At 42.3% G+C, this 16,078-nt stretch overlaps 1 protein-coding gene across 1 annotated transcript in view; it reads left to right on the forward strand.

The window, feature by feature from the left end:
- Positions 1-16,078, forward strand: part of ORC3 (origin recognition complex subunit 3) — an 82,018-nt gene that overhangs the window by 57,407 nt on the left and 8,533 nt on the right. The window contains 5 exon segments of the mRNA XM_038394738.2: positions 3,760-3,893; positions 5,664-5,749; positions 7,360-7,443; positions 7,445-7,458; positions 8,698-8,839. Of these exon segments, the coding sequence (XP_038250666.1) occupies positions 3,760-3,893; positions 5,664-5,749; positions 7,360-7,443; positions 7,445-7,458; positions 8,698-8,839 (460 nt within the window).

A 16,078-nucleotide genomic window follows, 5' to 3' on the forward strand; every position in this document is an offset into this window, starting at 1 on the left:
TGTACTGCTGCCTTTTGTCAGAGCAACAGGCAATTCATGGAACTTTCTACGTTTAGATGCCTTGATAATAGACCACCAGAGGAGGTACGTTTATTTGTTCCTCATAGATGTTGCCTTCTAGGTGACCTTTTGAGTCCATAGCTACCAATTGGCTAAAAAAAAAATCCTCATCTGGATCAAACAGAGGCAACAAGACTGTAAATGAGACATAAGGATTTTAATATGATGCAATTTTTTGTTAAATAACACAAGTCAAGATTAGAGTGCCGTATCACAGTATTACCATATTTTTGATTTACCCCAGTGATAATTTTTAACAAGAATTTAAACAATTAGCTTTTCCCTCTGTGGTTTTAAAAACATTTTGGACAATACCAGTTTAGCAGCTGCTCATCCTGGGCTAAATCTGTGACCCTTCCTAGTTCCAAGAACTGCAATGCCCTGCTGATGGTATTAATACATATTCACTGTATGCTGAACAAATAATTTCCTTCCCTGTATACTGATACCTTTCCTGATAATTATTGTTTAATTGACTGACTAATTTTAATTTGAGTTTCATTAAACAGTCTACCTTTTTCATGCATATTATCTGCTATAAATCTTTCCTTGTTTGATTAATCTTTTATCCATTGCAGCACTGGATTGACAACTTGTCCCTGTAACACATAATGTGTCTCCTAACTTTTTTCAACATCCACCAGATTCCAAATTGACATTCCATTTCTAAATAACCCTGACACAGTTTTTATGATCCACAAAGGATCAGTTCCCCTTTTTTTCCCCTAGGGATACATAATTGATGCTTGGCATGGATTTCCAAATTTATAATATCCTTCACCCGTTGTTGATAAGCAGTGACCTTCTCCACAAGGAGTAATGAAAAGAAAGAGGCCACTTTGGTGTCTTTCCAATAACTGAATTTACCCACGTGCCACTTAACAGATTTAACACAACAGGAACATACATAAATTAATTAATTAATTGATTATTAATAAATTAATAAATTGATTAATACCTCTGCTATAGGTGTAACTGCCTTCCCTCCTTCCCCCACAGAGTTATTGATAAGGGGAAGATCTATTTCCAGTTTACCTAAGGTGACACGTTTACATCCAATGGCTGATAACTACGGGTCACACTTTTGCCTATTAGACCCTTTACAATTTGATAGGACTTGCTAGGAGTAGGCTCTCTTGATTGTGCTACTGGAGTAGGGGAAATGAATTGACACTTTGTGTAAGGCTACTGCAGTCCCATTACTCCAGGTTTTAAACTTAGCACTGTCCCACTGTTCATCTTGATAGTTAGTCGTCTTCGAATTCAGGTATAGTGCCATTGGGAGGTGAGATCATACTGCTCTGAGGATGCCACCAGTGCAGCATCAGGTGTTCTTACAGTGGACAGCTGTTGTCAGCTCCAGACCACAGTTACTACAGTGTTAGGGTTCACATTGTCTGTGGAGTTTTTACCTGAAAGTCCCTTTTCTCTGTTTCTACTATATGGGAGTCAAGTACTGGAGATCAAGAGTCTTCAGTCAGCTCGTTGGCTGGATACTGTGCATTCTGCAGACAAGATGCTCCAAAGGCCTGGGCTTGCATCACATTAATTGTAAGGACATTAAAGCTGCTCCAGAGGACAAACAGCATTTTGTTGTGTGCTTGTTCCAACTTGGCCTCTGAGGATTTTGAATTGTTGGACACCTGCAAAGGAAAGGTCTTTTTTCCTGGTACAACTTTAATTGATTAGTATGGTAAAACTTTATTTACTTTGCGTGATTTACTCGTTACTTGAATTTTATATACAGATAAATCAGTTTAAGGTGATATGCTTTTAACTACCTGTGGTAACAACCATGCTCCTGATATTTTATATGAAAAGAGCATGACTTGGTTATCAACTTTCCAATTTTTTTAATTTTATTAAAATTGGCCATTTCTAACCACTACATACCAATGCATCTTGCGTATATGATTGTGCAAGGATTTCAGGTATGTATGCATTTTAATTTTCTTAATTTGGGAATCCCTGGTTTGTCATAGAAGATGCTTAAATAATATTATTTCTCTTCTGACCATCACCTTAAAGGTTGATTGGCCAGTTGAGGCAATGGAATTTATTCTAAAAGCCATTAAGATTGTGGGAATTAAAACTTTCTCATTTGCTATTGGCGTTTACTAACTTTTAATCTGATAAATTGATCCTTTCCACAGTCGCTGAAAACTCTGGCTAATGAAGGACGGGGTCTGTTCTACCAGAGCCTTAACCACTTTTCTGACACTGCTGTCTGAAAAAGAAATTCACTACTACTAGCAAAAACTATTTTTTGGATAGGAGATAGCGGTCCTACAAAAGTAATTTTGGAAGGTTAATTGGTTTCTTGCTGCCAAATTGTTTTTACAGTATTTTTATTTTCCTTTTATAGGGCTTTAAATCAAGGACTAATTCTTTTACTTTTCTTAATTGAAAAAATTGGACGGGAGTGACAGGCTGATTCACAAAAGTGTTTACATTACAACCTGTTTACATTATGCCCCCTTGCACTCCCTTTTATCTAATAATTTACCTTTATTGTTTTGGGTGTACAAAGGGTCCATTTCAAAGACCTTTTACCTTGCAAACAAAGGGGTTTGCTGGGGCAAGAGGTGAAAACACTAATTTAAAATAAGAGTGCCATACTTGAGGGGTGAACCATTTGAGCAGGTGAACCCTCAAAACCAGTGCCCATATATTTATAGCAACATAGCTTGCTACACACCTCAAACTCTGCTGCCAGAGCCATGGCCACTGCCATAGCACTAATGAGGTATTAATGACTTAGGTCACTAGGCCTTGCTGTTGCAAAAATGTAATTTGTAAAGTCAAAATGGCTGAGAATTTAAAAATTGAACAGTAACAGATGGTGAACCTGGTGATACTCTGAACAAAAAGAGCTTTCAACCGTGCTTGTAGTTGTTTCCATTCTTTCACACTGACTCAACAGATAGTCTAGTCTTCAGAGTGACACACAGACAGGAGACGATCCTGGAATATTATTATATAGATACTTTTAGATTTAATATATATTTGATATTTGATTTGATATCTTTAGAATGAAAATACTGAGATTAAGCAATCCTTAGTCATCTTTATAAAATGCTGAGATCTACAGATAAGTGTTGTATAAATAAAAAGCAGTGGTGGTTTTATATTAATTAAATACATGAATCATTAACTTTGACTGTGTTTCAAGTTCATTCTGGATCCCAGAATGTAATGAGTTTTGTGATGTTGAAATGCCAGGCGAGGCTATTCTAGTTTTTATAATTCACACACCTTGTTTGTTTGGCATGAATCATGAACCCCTGTCAAGCTTTAAGTCCAAGTTCTCACCTCTAAATCAGATCCTAGAGGGAAGACATAGGAAGGTGCTTCCAGCTCTAGAGGATGTCATAGACTGGGTACTCTGAAGAAACTATTCTCCATCTACTCTAGGGGGAAATTGAAGGATATCTTCTAGCTCAGTCAGTACTTCAGCCCTTTTTTAAATATTGAGCTTTGAATGTAAAAGCTAAATAGCCTTAGTTTATTCTGTAGGAAATCAACTTTACAAGAAAACGGGTAGCTTTAAATTACAGAATTTGGGGATTTCTTTTTTTCTTTTTCTTTTTTCAGATGAGTAGAAAATACAGTATTGAACATTATTCTAAGTACTTCAACAAATGCTTTTCTTGTTTGCTGGCTATATTACATCAATAGCTATTTGATCCTGTTTTTCAGGATGTTGGCTAAGGCTGAGTTGGTGGCCATACTTCAAAAATGTGTGGAGATTTTTACATCATCTTCTGGAAAACAGTTTAGTAACACGGTAGAGAAACTGGGGGAGTTCCTGACACGGTTTCAAAATCTGGAAGGTGAGCATGTAACATACTACCAAAGTGTTTGTCATCAATCTGCTATAAAATGGCCTCAGAGAATTTACATTAGAGAGAGAGAGAGAGAGAAAGAACAACCCTGATGTCTCATGGTATTTTGAGATCAAATCCAAAAAGTTCTTCGCATAAGAATATCAAGTGCTTTACAGCTTTCAACAATAATTCTTGAATAAAGTCAAAAGCTTGAAAAATTAATAGTAGCAAATTCCTTTACACATCCATTTGGGCTCATTACCATGCCAGCTAATAAAAATGTGCAAATTAAGTCACAGCCAGATCGAAATAAGAGATGGATTGTTCAGGTCAGGGTGGCCTGATTGCAGTAGTAATGGCCAGTGGCAACCTGTAGAGGTCAACAGTGCAGCCTGAAAGGAAAAAATGAAAGGTCCCATATTAACAGCCTCTTTCTAACCGCAGCGCAGGGACAACATAGAATGTGGCCAACCTCAAGCATTCAAAAATCATGAGTGGCTTAAAAATTGAGATTTTTAAAAAAATATATCAATACATTTGGACTTTTTTGTTTTGTTTGCCGTTAGTTTGAGCCTTCAGTACACGCTCCATGTTTTCAGGCTTTTGTCTGCAACTATGAGGGCTAGAAGCTTACTTCCTTATTTGTAAATGAAAGCTGACATATCCCATAATAGTTGTCTTCAGGAACTGAGGCTTTAAGAAAGACTTCCAAGATCACAAGAGTAATGATAAAATTGCAGGATTTGGCAACACTGAAAATAGAAAGTACAATAGGCAGTCTTCCCTGTGCTCATTAATGTACCTCACCCTGATTTTGACAAACCACTTCTAGTGTGAAGGGGCAGTGTAGTCTCCATGCTTATTGAATCTTTGGCTTTTGTTGATACTGTGATGATGGATTTTAAGATGTTGACACCTGTCCACTAAAATTGGACTGCAACTACTAACTCATTTCGTGTAATCCACCAAACAGCTATCATATTTCACCACTGACCTGAGCCAGACTTAAACCTGTGACCTACAGGGAACAACCCCATAAGCAATGCAAGTAACCTAACAGTCTGTTGCTTTGAATATTATTAGTTCTTACTGTGATAGGAATTGTTTGTTTTAAAATGAATCAAAATTGAGACTTAGCCCACCACCAAATAATCAGGATTTTTTAAAGCAAAGCTGCTGGTTATTGATGCAATTATTGATATACAAACTACGGGGTTCTGAAAGCAAAATTCAAGCATAGGTTAAAATTAAGATAAAACTGGATCAGTCAAATGCGTCAGTATGTTCTATTTTTCACTTCTCTCACTTCAATAAATCCAGGTTACAGCATTTGGGAATGGCAGATAAGAACCTATTTTCTCTTTAAAAATTTTGCATGGGAAAAATGTAAATTTATAATGTGAGGAGTTTGAAAAGCTCATTAAGTGGCTGCTTCACTGAGATCAGTGGAGCTTTGCCAGTTTATACTTGTTGAAGATGTGGTCCAGAAGTTTAAGGTGAAATATAAGTGGTGCGTAGTACTGTAGTACTTGTACTGGCCCTCTGCACAGGAATGAATTTTCTGTTTTTGAATAACTATTTACAATGTAAATTACACAGTGAAGTGTTATTGACCTTTGCTTGCCAGGAGAAAAATCTAATAGCTAACTGGACTTGGGTCCTCATCCGACATGAAAGAGTACCATTGACCCTGTCTCAGTTTGGCCTGGGTCAGCGGGGTTTCTGTAGTTATTAGAAAAAGTTTACCCCGTGTGTTGAACACTGGTTTTGTTCCAGTAGCAGAAGCCAGTGAGGCACAAGATGTGTCTGTGTCATCACAAAAGGAACTCCAGAAGAAGATGGACCTCTATCATCTTCAGAAGGTCAGGCCAATTTTACTTTCTCCAAACTAGTTTCAAGATTTTATTTTTTTCGAGGTTTTAATTATTCTTGGTTAGATCTGTCCTGCACACCATAGCTGTGAGCAAATAATGTTCTGAGTCACTTGAAAATTTAACATCCTACCCAACCTAAATATCAGATAAGAAGCCACAGGCTTGAAGAATTTCCCTGACTCCTGTCTTTCTGACTAAACATACTGGCCTTGATTTTAAAAAAAAAAAAAAAAAGCTTGCAGCATCACCGTCCCATGCATATTTAACTTCCATTGGCATGTGTTGACAGTCCTCCAGTAAGTAGATTTTCCCACACAAAGAATACATCACTTTTTATACAGTTTTATACTACATCTCCTTCCCCATCTATCAATCAATTCTGATCCTAACCTTCTACCTCTTTGTAGAGCTTCTTTGTAGATGCTACTGTTGCCTTCCTTAGCATGCAAAGAGCTTCAGCCTCCAGGTTTCTTCTGCTACATCTGGATTTTCTGCTCCCTGTTCTACCCCTTTCTTCTTCTTAGAGGAGAAGCAGCTCAGGGGTTTCTATCTCCTTCCACCCCATTCTTAAAAAAAAAAAGTTAATAGCATCTGACTGGCTCTGCCTACCTCTCCTCTTCCCCCTGTCCCCACCCCTTGATGAAAGGGCAAGCAGCCCTGCAAGGAAGGAGCCAGAAGCTCTCCAGCCTTACTCTGACTAAAATTTCTAGTTGCCCTAGGCAGGTTGGTTTTTCAAGCCTGGTATCAGTCTGTGAAAACAAGGTATGTATGAATGCAACTATGAAGTGTTCTAATGTATAGTTCAACATTTCTCTACACCATTATTTTGTTGTAGCTAAATTGGTACATCAGTATCTATGTCAGCACTTAAGGTGTCTTTATTTATATTTTTAAGGGCAGATGTTGAGTCAGACTTCATTGCATCTAACAAATTCATATAATAATGCCAGTTAGCATTTTGATAGTACCTTGCACCGTGCATCTGAGAACTTTAGAGACTTTTAATCTGCACATCCTCCCTGTGAGATAGGTACATATTATTATCCACATTTTATGGGTATGGAAACTGAGGCCCTGGAAGGCTAAGTGACCTGTTCAAAGTTGCACAGCAAATCAGAAGCAGAGCTGGGGCAAGAATCCAAATTCCCTGCGTCTCAGTCTCTGGCTCCGACCAAGAGACAACTCTTCTTTTCCTTTTTATAACTCCATAATGTATGTTGTTTTAGGAATGGAGAAAAAGCAATCTGAAATTTTCTTGCCCTAGCCTTAGGGCACTAATTTCAGTGTTTAGTGTTAGATTCAGATTAGTGTTAGCGCTGTCTTAGTAAAACAGACTCTCACAATGAAAACATTTATTTCCATTCTTAAGCAGGCAGATACTTGTATGCTATTTTACAAGAGGTATACGAACAGGGAACACAGTACTGTCTGTTTAACTTTATTTCCATTTAGATTAATATGTGTTACCTAGGAGAGCCATGGCAATCATTTTTCATGTCTTGTTTTCTAAAATGCTATAATCCTGTCAGCATCACTCTAGATGAATGATTTGCCATCCAAAGTGACTGGGCTGTGCATTTTCTGTCTTTTTTTAATAGACTTTGCTGGAGTTGAAAGAATCAAAAAGATCTAAGAAACTAACCAAGTTTGAAATGCTCAGGTTTGAAGTTGTTGACTTTATAGGACGGTCTGGTAAGGTGAGCTTTCCTGTTCTTTGGACCCTTAATAGTTAATACAGTATCATAAGATGCATACAAAAATACATACATGCACACACACACACAGAACAACAGTTTACCAAACAGTTCAGACTTGGGAGAAACTGCTGTCAAAATACACAGCCGGTAGTCCTGCAATATGAGACATAATCCTCTCCACTCTTTTTTAATTCTGTGAAATGTTTGCTGTGTGGGTATCCTTGCCAGCCATCTGTGTTCTGGAGGAGGTCTCTGAAAATGCCTATTTTTCCATAGAATGCTGTTAGGAGTCTGAAACACAACCATGTAAAACTCACTCCTGCGCTGCAGAAGATGAAGAAAATATGGCAGTGACAAGACAAGGTCAAAATGGCCCCACATATAATCAGATTGGTACACTATCCATTATTCTTTTCCGCGTTGTATAGGCTAGGGTTGTGATATGCATTTCCATTTTGGTTAATGCAAGGCATGGCAGATGGGCTCGTGGAGGCAGTTACAAGTGTAAACATCACAACGAGAAAGCGTGGAGAGAAGGATATGAAGGCAGCTGTTAGTTGTGCATCTTCAGTAGGGGAAGGATCAAAAATGTGAAGCAAAAAGGGATAGGGCAGAGAAGTTGGCAGGGAGCTAGATTGTACAAAGCTACATAGGCCAAGACAAGGAGCTTGAATTTGAAACAAAGATGAGAGGACAGCCAGTGAAGGGGTTGAAAGATTGGATGGGTGGTGTAGGAGTAATTAGTAAGGCAGAAGAAAAAGAGTACCTTGTGGCACCCTTAGAGATTAACAATTTTATTTGAGCATAAGCTTTCGTGAGCTACAGCCACTTCATCGGATGCATACATTTGTTAGTCTCTAAGGTGCCACAAGTACTCTTCTTTTTGCGAATACAGACTAACACGGCTGCTACTCTGAAACCTGAGTAGGCAGATGACTGGTATCTGCATTCTGGGTATTGCCTGCACTTGTTGGGTGAATTGCCCCTGATGTAGGTCGGATTCTAATTAAGAAATGTTTTGAAGTGGGAGGCTGACGTTGATAATTCCTGAAATTCTCATTTTATTAGAAGTTGTTTCTAGGTATTGGGGTATCTTATTTTTCAGAGGTTTTCTGCCCATACCTGTTGTGAAATGCACATTCTTGCTATCTCTGATAAAGCTTAGCTTTCAGTGTGGTTTTGTAGTGTCCCTTCAGTTAAAGAACTGTCTTTTTCCTACAACCCTTGTTGTTCTTTTAGAAGTTACCTTGCTCCTGCAGAGATGCAGACCCTGAACGAGGTGGTGTATTTCCACACTGCTAACACCCTCCGTGAGCACTTGAATGCTGCCCCACGGATTGCTCTTCACACAGCTCTGAACAACCCCTATTGCTACCTGAAAGTAAGAAATGGACAACTGTGTGACTTGTTCATAGTTCTGTCTGTAATTCGTGCACGGTCTATGTGAGGTTAATGTGTGTATTTTAATTTTGCTATTTCATAACATTTGGCACACAGTAGGGTCTGTCACAAGGAACTAGCAAGTGGATCTTTATGAAGCAGCTGGGGAACTGGCTGAGAGCCAGAGAATCTGCCTGACTCAGGAGAAAGCTGATGCTCCTTCATTAAGAGTTTTGTGGGAAGCCAGTTTCCAGAGCCTCATTTTTAACAGCCTTCTCTACAGAGATAAGCAGAAAGACTTTCTCACCCTCCTCTTTGATTGGATGACCATGTGTCCCTGATAGGGAGTCCTCCAGTTACCAAACCTGTTAGACCCTGTTCATTTTACAAATACAATGTTTTGTCCTGTGTCTTTGTAAACTCATGTAGATAGGCTGCCTGATGGAGCTGCTGGTCAGCTGAGCTGCTGAAATTGAGGACAGACTGGCTGTATACAAAAGTATCTAAAAGACTCCCTCTTCCTCATGCCCATCACATAGTGATGCTCTGCCCCTTCTTGTTCCAGACCTGCAGTGATCCGCACATCACCTTCCCATGACCTCTTGAACTAAACCACCTCCCTGCACAAAGAGTCAAATCCACAAGGTGTCAGGGAAGGAGAAGGGGTGGGTGGGAGAGAGGCTCCTTGGTTGAGGAGAGGCAGGAGTGAGCATTCTTTTCTCTTTCCCACTCTCATGCACAGTTCCCTGATGCCCACCCAAACCATCCCCATGTCCCAGTTTTTCCCGTTAAAAATATGGCCATTATGTGGAAAAATAAGATTATAGCCATTTATGGAAGTTTGCGTGCTTGCTGCCTGAGACGATTGAGCAGGAACCAAACTGGATAAGTGTTTGAATTCTGTGATCCAGTCTGTGTTGGGTTTTTTTGTCTGTGTGCTTATTTATCAGACCCTTTACAATTTTATCTGGTTATGAAAACACAAAAGACTAAGATTAGGAGAGCCAGCTAAATCCAGTTTCTAATGTGCTTAATGAATAGTCTCTTAATTGAATTTACAGAAATGTAAAAGACCTAGATCTTTATCTTTACACATTTGTTCTTTGCATTTTTGTTGCATTTCCTATGCTTGTTGGGTATCTAACTCAGTGTCTAGTAGGAGTACTGGCTGTGGCAGTGCATTACTACTATTTTAATCTGTTTGAACTGAAGATATTATTTCCCCAACAGTGTCTATAAATTCTGCAGATTTGTACTTTCATGGGCTACAACCAGAGCAAAAGTTCTCTGATAAACATCTAGCTATCCAGAGCTATTCCTACCAAAAAGATGGAGGCAGGAAAGAATCTGCCACTGTAAAGTACCAGCAAGTGGTTAATGATATGATGCCATTTATCATGGGACTATAACTGAGCTTTTCCTTCAGCAAAATGGGAACTGGATTGGTATTTAGCCTGACAAAAATGTGTAAAAAATAATTGTAATTTTTCTTTGAGTGCTTGCTCATGTCCATTTCATTGTACATATGTGTGCTTGTCACATGCAGCGATGCCAGAAGTTTTTCTCTCAGTGGTATCTGTAGGGGACCGGCTCTGGCACCCTCTGGAGTGGCACGCGTATGCACCGGTATAAGGGGCTCCACCCAACCCTCAGTTCTTACTGCCAGTGACGGTGCTGGAATGTCTTCTTGCCTCAGCAAGCTTGCTCCTCTCAACTAGTTGTTAGAAATTCGTTAGTTTTATAGTTCCCTTAGGGTTACTAACCCTCCAAGATTGTCCTGGAGTATCCAGGAATTAAAGCTTAATCTTTAATTAAAGATTGTCATCTGATGAAACCTTCAGGAATATGTCCAACCAAAGTTGGCAATCCTGCTTAGTATAGACTCAGTTTTAGTCCTGAATGGGACTTAACCTAGGGACGGGGCATGTCCCAGTCCCTGAGCTTCAAACCTTGTGACTGTTGCAAGAAACCCATGCCGGTCAGTGATCCCCATAGAAGCTGTTTGAATTGCTTAAGGGAAATCCGTGTTAGCGACAAGAATCACACAAGCGTGAGACAGATGTCTCACAAGCAAGAGCTTCAGATTGCAGACCCGAAAGGAGCGGGACATTCATCTCCAAGTGCTCTTTATGGAGTTGGGCCTTACACCGGCCTCAAAGCCGACCAGTCCTAGCATTCTGGCCACAGTGCAGAGCATTCCGCCGGCACCGGTCTCAGACCAGCACTGATGCCCATTCCCAGTTCCAGCTAAAAAAGCAAAAAAAGGCCGGGAGGGGATGTTCTCCTATGTCCCATAAAGGGTAAGGAGAGGGCCGGAGGAGAACAAAGACACATGAGGGGCTGCTCTTCCCTTCTAGACAGAGGTTGGACTCTGACTCCCACTGAGTGGTCAAGCCCACTCCAAGACCCGCCTGCCACCCCGGGGAGCATCAGAGGCACTCAGCACCTAGCGGTGCCATCCACACCACCTCAGAGGTGCCTCGTTTGAGGGATCAATCTGCCTTGGGACCTTTCCAACGGTCCCCATCAGTGCAGCGCTGCTTCTCGCCACAGGGGATGTCCCGTCAGCGCTCGCCTGAGCAACGCCACCAGCCCATGGACGCAAGTTGGCTTGCCTGCCAGAGTTCCCAGCATCAGTCCTTGGAAACCAGGCAGCGTTCCTTGGGCTCGAGTCGGTGATCACCAGTGGGCTGGCGCAGAGGTGCGGCACCAGTCCCCAGAGCCCCAGTGCCAGGAGCACCCAAGCCGCTCTCCCAGCTCATGACACCACTCTGGAGGGTCTAGACACCTGTCCCTGGAGCCCCATCACCGGAACACCAGTACAGTTCACTGCAAGCTTGTCAGTGGTCTCTGACACATGGGTCTACTTGCTCACATTCCTGCTCCTGCTCAACAGAACAGCATCGCTCATTAAGCATAAAGTGTCAATCACCAGGGTACCGTCGCCGATTTACCGAACGCCATTACCAGGATTGCAGCACCGAGCTTCATCGCCCTCGTACAGATCCTCAGCGGAAGTCCAGGACCAGAGCTGATGGGATCGGGGTAGACAGGCAGCCTCGGCACCGTCCTGGTCCCCCAGGCATGTATCCCCGTTCTCAGGCTCCGAGGAAATCCTGCCCATGGGCCAGGGCCACCCATTCCCTGCTGGGCCGCAAGTGGCAACATGGCCCCAGGACCAGTGGCCTGCCCCCTGGCAACTCTGGAATCCCTGGGGATTTCCCCAACCATTGCAGGTGCATAGGTCGGCCTCAGGGGCATCCGACAAATGGTCTGCAATAGTCTACCACTGTCCCCCGACTCTGATTTGGAGTCAGTGGGCTCCCCAGGTTCAGCCAGTCTTGGCTGAGGCTCCCATGGCAGAAGTGGTGGAGTTGGTTGACCCACCTGTACCTGCCGCCTCCTCATCTTCGCATGATGAGGCGATAGCGGGGCCCTCTCACCCGGTTCCCCAGGACTATGCCAAGGCTCACCAGGAGCATACATGCCCCACTCTAGAGTGTGCCAGACCCAGTCCCATATGGATACCACTGAGGGAAAAACTTTCAGCACCAGTGTATGGGGCAAACACGCACATCTACAATGGAATGGACATGAGCAATACATCTTGAAGAACAACAGTTACGAAAAGGTAACCTTCTTTTCTGTCCTGATGGATTGCTTGGAAACCCAGCTACTAGCAATTCAGCATACCACAGCTAGGAACTGCTTGCCCTTGTGTCAGTGCAATATGGGGAACCTGAACCCAAAATATCCCTGGGGCTTAGAGAATCATGAAGGCATCATGTTTGATCTTGCAGAAAGGGAGAGTTTCACACAGAACTTGAGTAATAATTCCCATCCCACCAGGATATTTGGAGCAGCAAAAAAAAAAAAAAATTCCATAAGCTCTCCTTTTTTGGCGGGAGGGATACTTTGACTTAAGACCCTTGATAAAGGGAATAAATAGAGATCCTGAAAAACTTATTTTTCCTCCATCTGCTCCCCTCAAAAAAGAGCGCAGCCAGGTTTTTAACTTGTTCCTGAGTATCTGTTTATGCTCCTTACTTGGAAGCAGTGCTAGTTGCCAATTAAATGTAATGTTGGTGTCTACAGTCCTCCTTTTCATTAATGATTGCATTCTAGAACAACTTCCTGCTTATCAGTCTTAGTATGTAGTTATTTCCTGGCAGAGACAGCTTATCTGCTGTTACCTCAGGAAGCTGAGGTTTCCATGAGCACTGCTGCAGCTCCCTCAGGGCATGCTATAAAGACCTGGCCTTAAGATCATAAGCAAGCTGTCATTCTTCAAACTCAAGCATAGACCATGCATTGCTGATCAATAGTATTCTCCCTGGATTAGTTCCTTGTTTCCTATGTATGGTCCAAATGCCTGCACTATAGAAGTTGGGACTTGCTCTGTTTTACACAGCTGTTTGATTTCAACCAAATCAAAGTGGTCTTACTGGTTGGTAAAATGGTAGCATAGGGAATGAATTGCATTATTTTCATGAATTGCAGACTGGTTCACCAATGATACAGTACAATTTATCAATCTAGACATGAGCTACATTAGTTAATAGTCACACTATTTAGATTGAAACCATCTGTACTGAACTGTCAGGTAAATTGACGTAATACCGAATACCTTCAATTTCTCTCGTCTTTGCATGGTGTAATTGAATCTGAAAATCTGTTAGACTGAATTTCTGAAAACTCTATAAGGGAACTTCCCATAGGCACTGGGATTGCTGAACCCAATCATGAAGCTAAAGCTTACAAATTCAACAATCAGTTGTAAAAGGCAAATTTAGAAATTTAATGAACAGGAAATGAAGGTAATTGCTTGCCTCATCTTTTTCTCTGTATTGAAAACCTTTGCTTATGGTGGTGTCCTTGGTTAGGCATTTTTTAAACTTATTTTCTAACTGACCTATTATGCAACCAAATGTTGAAGTATGGGTTTTAGCCCCGTTATTAGCAGCTGATAGCAGCAGAATCAACGTGTGTTCACAGCGGAAGCTCCTGACCTGTTAATGTGGCTAAAGTACTATCGATAAATTTATGAGCTGATATCACAGTGCTATGGATTGCAACAATAGTACAGAAGTTTTTTCTCTTAGATAAGGTCCTTTTTTAACTTCACAGTTAACTAACTAAAGTGTTGTCAGTTTGGATTTCCTGACATGTGGAATGGTTTCTGAAAATCAGACTTCAGCTTTGCAGGTACTGGTTTCCAAACCAGAGAGAGATGATGGTTTATACACATGGAAGATAAAATTATAAGAAAAACAAATAAACTTGTTAATGCATGCAGACAGATTTATGCTTATATTCCTTCCCTCTCTGAGGGCAAAAAGTGCTCTGACATCTATTTATTAGATAGCGAAGACAGAGATGAAGTGCTAATCAATTTATCTTACCTGATCTATAGAATTAAATATTCCTTACTCTGGTGTACAAAATAGAACAAGCAAGAGAGAAGGGGAAGAAACTTAATAAAATACCTGCTGTGAGTGCTCCACTGTAGGTGTGCTTGCATCCCTAAGCTAATGATCAGAGAACTTTTATAGCTGTGTCTGTTACGCCCACACACGCACTGTCTCTCCTAGCTAGCCACAGGGCTGGCCAGTGTGCGCAGGCTAACCCCCCTCAGTTCCTTCTCAACTGCCTCAGCTAGAGACAGAGCTATTGGCAGTCCAGTACGACCGTTACCTTCACTTACATTTCTATAGCTAGTCTCCCCAGTCATAGTTTTAGTTTTTCTTCTTTTCTGTTTTCTTTCTTAAAAAGATGGGGGAGGGCTTCATTCCCCCCCCCTTTTTTTTTTTTGGTTGGGGACCCTTCCCCCAACAAGATAATGCTTGGTTTACCGGGTTTCAAGAAGTGCCTCTCCTGCAAAGAGGCTATCCCTGTAGCATACAAGCACTCCTGGTTTCTGCCAGCAACTCAGACCCAGGTCTTGCAAGGACAGGGAGTTGAGACCAGAAGATCATCTTCATGGAGGCAGCCCTCCAACCCTCCCCGGACCCCCATCAAAGAGTCCCCTGGCAGGCGTAATTCTTCCCCACAGCCCTCAACTTCCAAGGACTGTGGGTTGAAGAAATCAGCCACTGACCCCTCTCGTAAGTCATTGAAAAACAGAGTGGGAAGTCCCCATAGTGAGCCCCAAGCTGACCGTAAGCGATCTCCAGTATGCTGGGAATCCTCTGTACCATCTGCACTGAGACAATCTCAGTCCAGTACCCATGACTCACAAAGAACTGCAGTGGCAGATGCCATTGACACACATAAGGACCCAACAGGCACAGGCACCGAGTTAACAGCACCAAACAACAAGGACAGGACTCAGCACTCCACTAAGAAGATGCTGCTGGTACATGCTACTCCATCAGCACCGTCATCAATGCCCCATTGAGCACTGGAGTGGTCAGTGTGGACAAGATCTCCATTCTCCCGGTACTGCCAGTGGCACCAAGCCAGTTGGTACCACTGGAATTCCAGCACTCATGAGACCTCCGCATATCCAACATACTGGTGTCTCCTTGTCTCAGTACTGGGACCTCCACACCCAGTCTTGTGGTACGGGGTTCCCTGCTACACGCCCCTGCTCTCTAGTGCCGACTCAGACAGCGAACCAGAAGCGGCTATATAACAGTACTCTCTCAGGCTCCTATGGTGCCCAATACCAACAGTGCCCCGAGCATACCCTCTGATGGTCCCACCACTGCCACCTTGGTGCAGTCAACCGTTGGCACCACCACGCCAGTGGCCCATGCCTCTCAAGCTTCTAGTCCTACCTGAGACGCTCCCACTCTGCCGCAGCATCCAGGGCCTCGGAACTTCCAGAAGAGATTGTGGTGGAACAGGAGGGCGTCACTGAGGAAGAGGTGACCTGAGGATCATATCCTTCTTCCCGTATGAAGCCATTATGCCTCCCACACCATCCCTGGCTGATGACTTCTGCCTTTTCCAGGACCTAGCAAAGAGTGTGGCAGATGCTCTGCAGATACCATTAGAAGTCAAGAGCACCCATCACAAGTTCCTTGACATACTCCACTCCTCCTCATCCTCAAAAATCGCCCTCCCTATTAATGGGGTTCTTCTGGATCCCGCAAAAACCACATGGCAGACCCCAGCATCTGTAGCGCCTACATGCAAGTGGGCCAACAAAAAATATTATGCCACAGCAAGGGAGATGAAATTCCTTCTCCCACCCTCCACCCAACTCCATTGTGATGGACGCTGTCAACTCTCATGG

This window comes from Dermochelys coriacea, chromosome 3, assembly GCF_009764565.3.
Source record: "Dermochelys coriacea isolate rDerCor1 chromosome 3, rDerCor1.pri.v4, whole genome shotgun sequence".
NCBI lineage: Eukaryota > Metazoa > Chordata > Testudines > Dermochelyidae > Dermochelys > Dermochelys coriacea.